Source organism: Heptranchias perlo, chromosome 27, assembly GCF_035084215.1.
Source record: "Heptranchias perlo isolate sHepPer1 chromosome 27, sHepPer1.hap1, whole genome shotgun sequence".
Classification (NCBI taxonomy): Eukaryota; Metazoa; Chordata; class Chondrichthyes; order Hexanchiformes; family Hexanchidae; genus Heptranchias; species Heptranchias perlo.
This window is the reverse complement of record NC_090351.1, coordinates 11,887,732-11,901,694: the sequence shown is the minus strand read 5'-3', so window position 1 is coordinate 11,901,694 and position 13,963 is coordinate 11,887,732. Positions and strand designations below refer to the sequence as shown.

The 13,963-nt window shown below is 42.2% G+C and overlaps 1 protein-coding gene across 1 annotated transcript in view; it reads left to right on the top strand.

Moving 5' to 3' along the window:
* The first annotated feature begins 6,384 nt into the window (after positions 1 to 6,384).
* LOC137344677 (SAM pointed domain-containing Ets transcription factor) overlaps positions 6,385 to 13,963 on the top strand; it is a 35,573-nt gene continuing 27,994 nt past the window's right edge. The window contains exon 1 of the mRNA XM_068007807.1: positions 6,385 to 6,832. Within this exon, the coding sequence (XP_067863908.1) occupies positions 6,385 to 6,832 (448 nt within the window). The remainder of the gene's footprint in view (positions 6,833 to 13,963) is intronic.

Genomic DNA, 13,963 nt, shown 5'->3' with positions numbered 1-13,963 from the left:
ACCCTCTCTAAGGCCTTGACATCTTTCCTAAAGTGTGGTGCCCAGAATTGGACACAGTACTCCAGCTAGGGCCTAACCACTGATTTATAAAGGTTTAGCATAACTTCCTTGCTTTTGTACTCTATGCCTCTGTTTATAAAGCCAAGGATCCCGTATGCTTTTTTAACAGCCTTCTCAACTTGTCCTGCCACCTTCAAAGATTTGTGTATGTACACCCCAAGTACCCCCTTTAAAATTGTACCATTTAGTTTATGTTGCCTCTCCTCATTCTTCCTACCAAAATGCATCACTTCACAATTCTGTGCATTAAATTTCATCTGCCATGTGTCTGTCCATTTCACCAGTCTGTCCAGGTCCTCCTGAAGTCTGTTACTATCCTCCTCACTGTTTACTACATTTCCAAGTTTCGTGTCATCTGCAAACTTTAAAATGTATATCCAAGTGTATCCAAGTCCAGGTCATTAATATATACCGACCCCTGGGGAACACCACTGTATACTTCCTTCCAGTCTGAAAAACAACTATTCATCACTACTGTCTGCTTTCTGTCCCTTAGCCCATTTCGTATTCATGTGGCCACTGCCCCTTTAATCCAATGGGCTTCAATTTTGCTATCAAATCTATTATGTGGTACTTTATCAAATGCCATTTGAAAGTCCATAGACACGACGTCAACCGCACTACCCTCATCAACACTCTCTGTTACCCATGGTAGCAGAAGGGGAGTTTGTTGGATGCAAGTCCGAGAGATCATTTACAAACCACCTACTTTGAGGTTTGGAAAAAAAGACCTTCGCTTAATTACTTGCAATGAAGTTATTGAATTTACAAAGCTGAATAATTCAGATTCTGTTTTTACTATATAGGATTCTGCTGTTTTCCAGGGTATTTACTCATGTTTTGGGAATTACATTTTGTGATTTTTTCTACTTATAATTAGACACACTGGTTTACAGTGACCAAATAAGTCAAATTCCATTTTTACTGCATTGGATTAAAGGATTTTTCCCCATGTTTTGGGGTTTGCACTCCATGTTCTATATGTTTAGAATTAGGGCCTCTCGCTTTGTGTGACTGAATAAAATTATATTCTGTTTGTATTACGTGGGATTCTATGATTTTCCAGGGTTTTTATTGGTGTTTTGGGGATTATGTTCCACTTCTATTCATTTTTGTGTGAAATTTCACAGACCGATGACCATATTAATGACTCAGTGGCTTGAATAGTTAGGTTTTGAGTTCTGGGCCCAGGAGCAGCCAGATATCTTTCTTCATGTGTCCTTGGTGCAGAAGCACCTATGAATCTTACTTGTTAGACTTCATGTTGCTGTTGCTCGTACTGGAGTTCTTGATAATATCACAGTTTTTTTCCCCATTGCCCTCCTTGGTTTCTATGGTTTATATTCTGTTTTAAAATCGTTAACTAAAAAGTTTAAAAAACAGGAAATGTATCATCGAAGCCACTTACCTGGGACATCATCGTGGTGAAATTGGCACTTGACCCTCCCGGCTTTACTTCTTCTCCAAACAAAGAAAAAAGTTTCCAAACATGTCCCTTTAACACAAAAAAGAGAATACCATTGACATTCATGGAGGGTAAAATTCAGCTTTTAAAAAAAATTGTTGCTTTGGGTTTCAGAGTTTAAAGATTTAACTTCAGGTCTTTGGAATTCAAAGTTTAGATGCCACTGGTACAGGAAAGTGTCCCGGACCTAAAGCTTCATCAGACTCTGTGAAAGAGGAAAGGTTTAAAGGGGCTGTGCAATCTTTGGTGGAGTTTTCCAATGCTGTTTGGCAACACAATGATATAATTCAGATCAGAAAAACATCCTTGCACTGCGAAAACATTATTGTGTTCCTCGTGCGTTACATTACCATTGGTGGAAAGAATGCCTGACTCTTGTGGGTTCTCTCTGTGGAATGGTGCCAATCTCGCACGCCCTCTTCTAAGCAGAAACTTATGGAGTTTAATATTAAGACTCAATCTGGATTGTTTTTCACGTTATTCTCGAATGAAATACTTCACCCTGTAACAGAGCAACAACAATACCAACAACTTGCATTTATATAGCGCCTTTAACGTAGTAAAATATCCCAAGGCGCTTCACAGGAGCGATTATCAGACAAAATTTGACACTGGAGAACGGCCTAACTGAGGCCTTTATTTTTGTTCTTACGTAAACCAAGTTCTCGGTTTCTGTTGGGTTGCCGATAGACCAATAAAAATCGGTTCCAGTGTTCCCTGCACTAATGGACGGCCATCAAGCTGTTGCAGGATTTAAAAGAGTGAACTGCAGGGGTCAATCCTCTAATCACTTAATCCAATCCTGTGCAAATAATGGAAATAAAATCCCCACAGTAACACACAGCCTCCATGTGTAGCAGATACTATGGCCTGTTAGATGCAACACTGCGAGATCAAACTCGGAGTGACAGCCCACCTTTCAAAAGCATTATTACAGCCTCCGTTGTCTTGCCCTTTCAGTCACTGTGACCAGCAATCCTCAGTGATATCCATAATCTTTAAAGAGGTAGCCCTGTTTAGAGATCACCGCTGGGTTTTATTGAAAAATGTAATTGACGCAGTTTTTAATCAGTTCCCCGAAGGGCACCCGACAACAGCTGGACATGTTAGTTCCAGCGAAAATCCATCCTTGAAATTCTTGTACAAACATTCCCCTTCCTTTTAAATGTAGATTTTCTCTAGGAGTGGGGAGCAGTTCTAATTAAGGGAATGTTTACTGTGTTAATGTGGGAATAATTAACCACACGTGCTATATTAATGGCTGTGACATATCAATTGCCATGGTATATCTGAGTTTGTGGTATATCTGAATATAGGATGTAGTATATTGGAGGCCGTGGTCTCCCAGTGGCTGTGGTATATAAGAGGCTGTGTATATCAGAGGCTGTGGTATATCAGTGGTTGTAGTATATCAGAGCTGTGGTCTGTCACTGGCTGTGGTATATCAATGGAAATGGAATAATAGAAACTGTGGTACATCAGAGACTGTAGTATATCAGAGACTGTGGTATATCAGAGACTGTGGTATATCAGTGGCTATGGAATAACAGAGACTGTAGTATATCAGAGACTGTGGTATATCAGAGACTGTGGTATATCAGAGACTGTGGTATATCAGTGGCTATGGAATAACAGAGACTATGGAATAACAGAGACTATAGTACACCAGGGACTGTAGAATATTATCAGCTGTGCTATATCAGAAGATATGATATACCTGAAGGTGTTTTCTATATCAGAAGGGTTGCAGTGAAGGGCTAGAGTACCTAAAATCTAGCTGAAATAGTTATTAAACTTCACTGGGATTACTACCAATGGAAATTTCGGGTTAAAGATCCGAGTCCAATCGGATTTTCAAAATAGGATTGTTATTGTGAAAATTACAATGGCTTTTCCAATATTCCCATATCAGTCCAAGTTTACAATTATGGATTTGTAGCTTGCAAGACAGATATTTCTGATCATAATGGCCATTATTGAGATAACTTTCTAACTCATGTTCACAGTGTGCCCTTAAGCTGTGTTTAAATTCTAAATGTTGGTACTGTAATTTTCCAACTCCCTCAGCTAAATTATCCGTCAACGAGAGATCAATTAAACCAAAGAAACAAGAAACAGTTAACAAGGCAGGGTCAGACTTGCCAGCTAAAAAACACACTCATTCAAATTGGTGCCACTGTTCTACCCTATCTCAGCTTTGGCCTGGAACTAAAAGAAATGTCTCGGGCATTATCTGTGAATTGCTGTCATCTCCTACTAAAGTTAAAAAAAATTCTGTTTGTAATAAAATAAAGAGCAATTAAAACAAACCTTTCATGATTACTCCTGATCTCCACCCTCCTTTTTTTTAGTTATTTCCCTTCTCCCTCCCATTTTAGGTCATTACTGTATCCTTAGTTGAGATAGAACAGTCGTGACCAGGTCCCAGAGCTTGGAGTCTGTAATTAGTAAGAGCTGCGAATATCATAGAGCACAGGAGGCCATTTGGCCCATCGTGCCTGTGCTGGCTCTTTGAAAGAGCTATCCCATTAATCCCACTCCCCTGCTCTTTCCCCACAGCCCTGCAAATTTTTCCTTTTCAAGTACTTATCCAATTTTCTTTTGAAAACTATTATTGGACCTGCTTCCACCTCCCCTTCCGGATCATAATAATTTGCTGAGTAAAAAAAATTATCCTCTTCCCCCCTCTGGTCCTTTTGCCAATTATCTTCAATTTGTGTCCCCTGGTTACCGACCCTCCTGCCAGTTTCTACTTATTTACCATATCAAAACCCTTCATAATTTTGGAATATATATTAGAGTGCTAGTACGTATTGTGTTCCTAGTGCAGCCTCGAAACAAAGTTCCACCACTGTGAGGCGCTCTGTCCAACAGCTCAGTCAAGACCAGCACAACCCACCCATTCAAGGAGTGAGTGTAAACACAAACTGAAGGCCTAAGATTGCGAGTCTGACTCTCTGTTGCTGGGGTGACAGAGGCCTTCCTGTGACGTTAGCTTTTGCCGATATTTTTGCTTGTCCTGATTGAAAGGTGTTCAATCTCATGACTGTTGAATATTCAATAATTCCTTCAATTATTTGTCTTTTTGACAAATTTTAATTCACAGCATATTCTTGGTGCGTGCAGTTAAAATGTAATGCGATGCTGCTTGACAGACTGTTCTAGATCAATGCGATATCGTACAGTGTAACAGATTGTTCTAGATTAATATGAAAGGATCACTGAGTGACCTGCTTTGCAGAGCCCTAGCCAATAATGGACTGGCATTAATGGCAGTCAGAGTGAAGCTGTAGTACCCAGATTTCTACGAACTTGTTGTCTTAAAGGCAGATGGTCTGGGAGGAAGGGAAGAGGAGTCCAACAGTTCTACTGATGACCTTATCGCCAGGTGAAGGCATCATCCAATATAGCACTAAGCCTTACAGACCAGAAATTCTCTGGTTTGATGTCCCATCTCTGCCAGTAGTTGATCTCAGCCAGTTGGATGTTCCAAATGGCCTCAACATCTGGGTTAGGGAGGGAAAGAAACAGCCAGGACTTCTGTTCCTTATTGCTATCCAATGATCCCTACTTGAAAGTGCAATACTGTAGTCATCAGGTGAAAACAAGGTTGGGCTGGGCCGTGATGCCTGCCACAGTTGAATAACCCACAGACCCTCACTGTCTCGGATGACACAAGGAGAAAGGCCATTAGGGTGACTCCCCAGCAGGAGTCACCATCTTCAGGAGAGGAGGATGGAAAGCGAGGGGAGGGGAGGAAGACCAAGGTAAAATTTGCAGGCTCTGATTTTCCGTGAGTTCTCCAAAACTTCTGCCGTAACTTTGGCGGGAGATTGGTAGAACCCCAGAGAAACAGCGTAAATGGTTGAAAATGCTGCTACGGTGGAAGACTGGCAGTGACTCGATGGAACTTCAGAGCCACGGTGTTTAAATTATTGGACTAATAGTTGAGCTGTTTCTGTTATATTACCTATGGGGAAGGAATTAACGCTATTATCTGAATTATGAACACTGCAACTCTTTAAACAGCACCTTGAGAGTATTGGTGGTGAATTGCTAACATTGTGATTCTAACACCATCAACCTGTCGATTTAAATATGTAATTTTTTCACAAAAATCTTCTTTCAAGTGGAACAGTGTATTTCTGTTGACCTGCCAGGGAACAGCAGACTGTCGCACACTCCCACCCCACCTGCAGCCTGCACCTACTTCCCAGACAGTGCACAGGATACCGACAGAAGAGGTTGCCCCACTTTCACATGTATCACTGCAGCAGGCGTTGATGGAGATGAGAAAGTGTGTGAGTAGGGGTGTGAGGCCGTAACTATATAAAACAACCTATAAAACAATTATTAAAACAATATGTTATTAAGCTTAAGAATGATCAAACTTCAATGTGCAATTCTTGTTCATCTTGGTGCTGTCCAGAATTACATCCTCTTCACTCGGCAAATGGCAAAAAAGTCATTGCAAGAAAGAGATGGGCCCTTTTAATTAAAAGTCATGAAAAGAAAGTCAGATGTTGTCTGTTTAAGTAGAAGCTTTTCTTTGCACAAGAAAGAAACTGCAGTTTGGATCCTGTATTTGGACTAACAGCCGCACTTAACGTGATCACCTATTAATACAAACTGACCCATGAGTAAAACGTTCATTAAAGCCCATTCAGGAATTACTGGGATATTTAAGTGACCGAATGACCCTATAATCCCCTTTTCTAGCTTACAGCCTCCCAATGGGTTCAATGAACAGTATTGCTGTGATGTAGTCGATATTCACCAGTCTGTGGACGCTGTTATTATGCTATTAAACATTTGCCTCCTCTGATTTTGCTGTAGATCTGAAGAGTTTGCTTGAGGTGATGGGCAGTGCTGGTCATCGACTGACCATGCTGCAACAGAACCGGACTGCTTTCGAGGACGCGCTACTGACCAACCTGGAGAAACCCGGCCACCCAAAGGGCCATGAGTGGACCGTGGTGGAACCATCCAGTACCCCCTCAACCCCTGAACGGACACTGCCTGTCTATTTGTCCTACTTCGACATGTTGCTAACTGAAGACTGTACGTGGCTATCTAAGGGGCTGATGGAGCGTCCAGAGATTGACCACGGCTTGAAGACTGAGCAACACAAAGAGCCAGACCAATGCCCCATAGTGGACAGTCAGGAGATGTGTGTGTCCACAGAGCTGGACTATCAGAACGGTGTCCACCTAGAAGAAAGATCCCTAGAACAGGTTCAGACGATGGTGGTTGGGGAAGTTCTCAAGGAGATAGAAACAGCCTGTAAGCTACTAAACATTGCAGCAGGTAAATAATACTGAATGTAACTCAAATGATTGGATTTAACAGCAAGCCTGATCAAAGCCTTTAGTTTAACCTTTCAATGCAGTTATACCTGAGTCTGAACAAAATGAGTTGGTAACACTAATCTAAATCTGGGCTCATCCTGCTGTCATCCATTGTGTTCAATCTCACAACTGTTAAGCGTTCATTAATTCCTTATATTATTAATATCTTTTCACAAATTTTCACCGAATGAATGCTCCTGACACACTTGGCTTAAATGTAATACAGTGCAGTGTGACAGACTATTCTAAACTGGTGTGATAGCAAGCTGTTGTGACAAGGTGATCTAGATTAATCTGATACCATGCGACATAATTGTTCATAAAACAGTGTCTAGAGCAATGTGGGGCATAGCAGACTGATCAAGATTAATGTGCTACTATGTGGTAAAATTGTTTGTTCTAGATTAATACGACACAATGTCACACAATGGATTGTTCTAGAGCAAGCAACATTGTACAGTGTGATAAAGTGTACTAGTTCACTTGCTCTTTATTAGTGTGACACACTGCAGTGTATTGCATTGTTCTACATTAATGTGAAATACAAAGAGACTATCTGTAAGTCATGTCGTGGACCATGTCACATGTCACAGCATCTCTCCCAGCTGAATCAGTGAGAGTCTTATATTACATCGATCTGTAATGTGTTACACCTTATGGTATCTTATCGATCTCAAACAGTGGGATACACTGAGCACTCTCACTTTGACATTGAACAATATGATGAAGTGCACAGTGTCTTAAATGGCAGATTTAAAGCATGTCTATTGAGGAAATAATATTTTTTAACAGCGAGCAAAAATGAACCTAACTTGAGCAATTAAAAGATAAACAATATCAGTTTACAACCTCAAGGCACTATGTAAATAAAATGGAGGCAATTCAAGAAGAAAAAAAATCTAACGATCAGTACAACAACTTGCATTTATATAGCATTCCTCAAGTGCTGAAGATGTCTCAGAGCACCTTAGAATAAAGGGAGGAGAGGGATATGGTGGACACTGAGCATGGGAAAAGGGAGGGAAATGGAGAGGCTGGAACCAAAGGCTTGGTGAAAGGTGGGGGGGAGGGTTTGATGATGTTCTGAAAGCAGGGGAAGAGGTGGCAAGGCAGAGGGGACTGGAGAGAGAATAGCAGAGGGCAGAAGTAGAGTGGTTGAATAAGCAGTGATGGAGGGAGTGAGGGTTGAGGAGAAGTCCAGTTTTAGAGGAGTGAAGAATGTGTGTACCCACGTAAGGCAGAAGTAAATCAAGAAGGAAAGGATGGGGCAAGCCCATGGAGTGATTGGAAAGTAAGAATTTTGAATTCAGCACAGTGGGACATGGGGGAGCCAGTGCAGCTTGGAGAGGACAGGACTGATGGGAGCGTCAGACCAGTGTGACACTTTCCAAATTCACACACCAGCCATCCCATGAAACCTCTGAGTAAAATTGGCAAACCAGTGCCAAATGAACAGGCAGTCAATTCTTCTTTCCCAGTCACTGAATAGTTCACGACTGTTTAAAGGACTTAAGAATGTGACACATTCACAGGTGAAGCAAGCTTTGTATAGCATTGATTGTTGTCGTCCTGCTTACTTTATACTTACTTTAACTAACTGTATAGTGTTAACAAGTATTTAAACATTGTTATTATTAAGTTAGAGCAACTGTGTGCTGTTGTTCACTTTGGATTTTGCATTTTGCTGCAATGCAAATACTTTACCTTAATCTGTTCTCTCTTCAATTTGTTGCACTGTCTCTCCTCCATTGTGCTGGGATAGGGGTAATGTAGGGTTGGGGGCTAATGTAGCAGTCCAGCCCCACATAGCTATTACATCTATATTAAGGCAGTACATGGGCTGCACTAACTCTGTGTACAATACCCCACTCTTTGTACTGCAATCCTCAAAATATAAGTTTAAAAAAAGTCCAGAAACAGACATAGAAAGAAGGAATTTGCACTTATTATAGTGTCCTAACACATCCTCAGGACGTCCCAAAGCACTTTACTACTAATGGATTACTTTTGAAGTGTAGTCACTGTTGTTATGTGGGCAAATGCAGCAGCTAATTGCACCCTGTAAGATCCCACAAGCAGAAAATGAATGAATAACCAGTTAATCTGGGTTTCTGATGGTGTTGGTTGATGGAGGAATTTGGGGTGGGAGAACTCCCCTGCTCTTTGTCAAATAATGCCATGGGAACTTTTATATTCGCTTGAACAGCTGGTCAGATTTAACATCTGATCCAAAGGCAATGCCTCCGACAGTGCAGCACTCTGTCAGTCCTGTACTGAAGTGTCAGCCTAGATTATATGCTCAAACCCACAACCGTGCGACTCAGAGGTGAAAGTATTAATACTGACCTAAACTAACTTGACTCCAAACCCCTTTCTGATTTCGACACTGGAAAGGAAATAATGTGAAGGATTTGCCGTGTGCCTGTTTCCTTCCTGCTCCTTTGGAATTCCAGGACAACACATGCTAGAAAGTCAGGATATCAGGTGAGGACAGGATCGTTGCCTCACTCTTTCCCCTGCTGTCGAATAGCCTGCTCACACTCACCGTCCGGGCTTCCGTGTCATGAATGGACACTTGGCAGAGGCAGCGGGAGATTGCCAGCACCTCAGGGATCATTCTCTAGAAGTTTCAGGAAAGGAGAAGTTAAGAAAAAGCAAAAGAATTGCAGGAGTGAAGCAAATTTAAAATATATCATCAACAGAGTAATAAAATAGCAAAAATAGTCTCACTCTCTCTCTCTCTCAACTTAGTGGCACTCTGACTTAAAATAGAATTCCATTCCGTACTGTTACACACTTAACAAACAGAATGGGCTCTCGCTGAAATAAGTGGGGGAAATTTGGCTTGAAAAATACACTTGATCAGAATAAGAAATTAAGGAAGAAGGTAACTATGGGATGTTCAGATTCAGTATAAAATCAGCCTCACTACCCAGTCCTAATCGCACCCTATTCATTTTATTTTTAAAAATGCCCTCCCCTTGCCCTCACTCCCTCCTCGCCAGCTGGAGTACGGTCCCATGAGCACCTCCAGCTTTCTGGTACCTTACCCGAGCGCCCATTCTTCAGACAGTGAGTGCGTGTAGGCTGGTCCACCATCGCAGGGCATTGGGGTGGGATTGAGCCCACAATCCTCAAACTGACAGGCAAGAGTTTAGAGTACTTTCCCATTACATGCTCTGTTGTCTGCTGAGAGATCTCTGGTACAGCCCCCACCATTTACACCGTCTGCGCTTGTCACAGGCAGTCGCCTATATCGGGCAAATGGCGCTAACCGTTTGTCGTCACCATAGGAACCAATTACAAAGGTGTCACTTATAACGTGTTGAGCCCGCCGACTATTTCATGCGGCTCAGTACTTACCAATTTAAAAGCTCTGCTGATTTCAGGCAAAGTCAGGCCTTCAATCAGCTGGCCGCACGTTTAACAGCTAGGGGTGATGGTCAGAAAGTGCAAACTTTGCGCAGATTCATTCAGGCTGTTTTGCCGGCAAATCGCGTTAGCACGATCAAGCCCGCTACACGCAGTGGGGCCTGTACTAGGCTCAGACCTATGGCAGATAGTGGACACGTTTCACTGAAATCCCCCAGCAACTGTAATGGGAGTTTGTCATTCGTGCTTTGTTTGCAATGGAACGAACAAGTTCAGGATTTACAGAGAACTGGAACTGCTTCATTCTTTGAGAACGGAGTTTTAGAAGTAACAGCATGAAGCACAGCAAAAAGGATGGATTTGAGTCTTATGCTTGCCTCCTATTTTAAGTGAAGTACATTGCACTCTACTCGGGAGAGAAACCAAATCATAGACTCTTACAGCACAGAAGGAGGCCATTCGGCCCATCATGCCTGTGCCGGCTCTTTGAAAGAGCTGTCCAACTAGTCCCATTCCTCTGCTCTTTCCCCCGAGCCTTTTAATTTTCTCCCCTTCAAGTATTTATCCAATTCCCTTTTGAAAGTTACTATTTAATCTGCTTCCACCACCGTTTACTCTATCAGATGGGCCTTTTCCATTACAATTCTCTATTATCACGTTACTTTAACATATGGAGCAGCTGGGCTCAGTTAGTAGTATTATTGCCTCTGCGTCAGGTTATCTGGCAAACTCAGTCAGTTTGATCTGTGAGCAAGACTCTGTGTCGGGAGTAGAGTCTCTCTATTTCAGGACTGCACAGGGAAGGCTGCCTGCAAATCCAATATGTGTGTCATAACCTTGACTTCAATAAACAAGTGCTCCCGGATATGAAGCTTAGTAAAAGTGCAGACTTACCTCGAATTGTTATTTCTATCTTTTTGTTAAATTTTGATGAATTTAATGTTCCTCAATTCTGTTTTTTTGGACCCAGGCTGGGAAGGGCGGAAATTAGAATATGAAGTGCCACTCATCTTTATAGAATAAAGCTCCCGCTACTTTACCTTAGCAATAAGCCTTGGACCCAACCTCAGAGGAGCACCTCTGGCACCAGAGTGACAAATCCATTTCCCAAATAACAACCTTCCTTCTGGCCTCTCCGAGTGAGATTCCCAATCCTCTGCCTTATCAGCCCCCCATTAAGCAGCATTTCTAACGCAATACATTTCAATTCCTCTAGTTTTCACTCTGATTTTGTTCTTCGTCTCTCCTCTCAAGTGGTCACTATGGGTAGTATCAGCCCTCCAGTACCTCACCTAAGCAGCTGTCCTTCATGCGTGAGCTTGAACAGCAAGTATTTTGACAGGATCTTCAACCACGTGAGCCATCATAAACAAATTTGTCCGCGACTGGGCATCCGCACATTCACACTTTCTAGCCACTAGAAAGTGATCTGCAATTAGGGGGCCCTGGCTGATGAGCACACCCACCCTATTCTAGGGTACTGAGGCCAATTGCAGCAGTACTGCCCTGGCTGTGAATCCTCCAACTCAGCACTGGAGAGGAATCGAAGCTGTAGACGTCAGTGCCCCACCATGTCGTCCATTTTCTCACTGGACCTTGGCCAGGGAGCAATAACACAATCCATTTTTGTAAGGCGTTTGCTTGTTTTTTTTTGTTGACAGTTTATATAAAAATGAAACCGCAGGGTTGTTGCGATGATGTCTGTTCTTCAGTTTTTGAATCTATTGTGACAGAAACAAGTGTAAGATTGACGTCCTCGTGACTGACATCACTGCTGTTCTGTGAACACGGCTACAGATCTACAAATATGAAAATACTTTAACCACGACCAGAAACAGGATTTTTTTGATGCATCTAATCTTGTTTCTGGACCTTTGAAAGCTTGCTACAGTGGAGAGCAGCTGTCAAAGTATCTGATATGGGAACTTAGGAACAGGAGTAAGGCCATTCAGCCACTCGAGCCTGTTCCGCCATTCAATTAGATCATGGCTCATCTGTATCTTAACTCCATCTACCCACCTTGGTTCCATATCCTAGGTGCAGAGATATGTAGGTGCAGAGTCACAGGTGACTTGAATCTGAAGACAGATGGCAAGCAGTGTTCCAACTTCCTTCCTAGGTTTAGAAATGCAGCCCAGCCCTTAATAAAATTTCAATCTATTTATGCAGTAACAGGCGGGAGGAAGTGGGTTTATGAAGCAATAATTTCAGGTGTGGGTTAAAGACCAACATTCTAATCAACAGGGTATGGCTGATATCCTCAACATCGGCACCTCAAAGAGCCTGTACAAATTATTATGCTACACGACATCCACATTTTCCTAAATTAGAGGGGTTGGAGAAAGGCAAGTAGAGTAACAAGGGCGTTCAAGCAATCAAATTAAATATTATCAAGCAAAAGCCTGGTAGCTGTTGGTGTGTGGAGTGCTGTTGCCTTATAACAATCACTGCACTTCACAGTAATTCATTGTACGTGAAGCACTTTGAGATGTTCCTGAGTGATGTGATAAGGTGGTATATACATGCAAGTCTGTCTCTTGTTCCTTATGAGTTTGAATTCCCAGGTTTGCCTGGTGTCCAATGTTCACTATTGTCAGTTCTTTGCTGAGCCACTAGCTGAAACACACTTGACTTGAAGAGCTCCATGTTAGCGAGAGGTAAGCAGAATGCAGCAGAGGCATGGCCCTATGCCATAGATATACCACTCTGATGGACAATAAGGGAGTGAGGCACTTACAGATTTTATAACCAGAGGAAATTGTTATCACAAAAGTTAGAAAGATAGGTACAGATGAGAGAGGCCCTTCAACTCACCCATGCCCCTCCATAGCCACCCATCACAGCATCCAACTACCTCTTGACTGATTCCAGAGATTCTGCCTCCACTGCCCTACCGAGAAGACCATTCTAGGTACTGATCACTGTTTCTGTGTAGAAGTGCTTCCTGATAATAGTCCTGAACTTGTCTTTTACCAATTTGTACCTATGTGCCCTTGACCTATAGTTGTGGTTTAACTCAAAATATTTAACTTTTTCTATTCCATTTAGTATCTTATATACCCCTATAAGGACTCCTTTCATTAGCCTACTTTCAAAGAAACAAAGAAAGACTTGCATTTATATGGAGCCTTTCATGACCTCAGGACGTCCCAAAGTGCTTTACAGTCAATAAAATAATTTTTGAAGTGTAGTCACTGTTGTGATGTAGGAAACACGACCGCCATTTTGTGCACAGCAAGGTCCTACAAACAGCAATGTGATAATGACCAGATAATCTGTTTTTTCAGTGATGTTGGTTAAGGGATAAATATTGGCCAGGACAAGGCTGAAGAGTCCATATTTTTCTAACCTTTCCTCAAACCTGGCCCTCTGACTCTATGGATCAGCCTCATTGCCCTTTATTGCACCACTCCCAGGGTTTGGGTGTTTCCTGTGTGTCTTGAATTCAAGGTATAGCCCGACCTGAGCAGGACGGCTCAGACTCATGCTCATGTTGATTTGACAATATAGTGCAGCATTCTCTTTACTTTGTTGATTGCTGCCCAGTAATGGCTTGACATGGTCAAAGTTGAGCCTACACAAGATGAAGACTCAGCCAAATGGTGGAGCCAAATTGGTTGGTGATTCAAGGGGCTGCTTTAGGCCTCTGGAAGCTTTAGGCTGTCATAAGTTTTTAATTTATTCTGTTTGATACTGAATAAGACAGTAAACTAAGTCA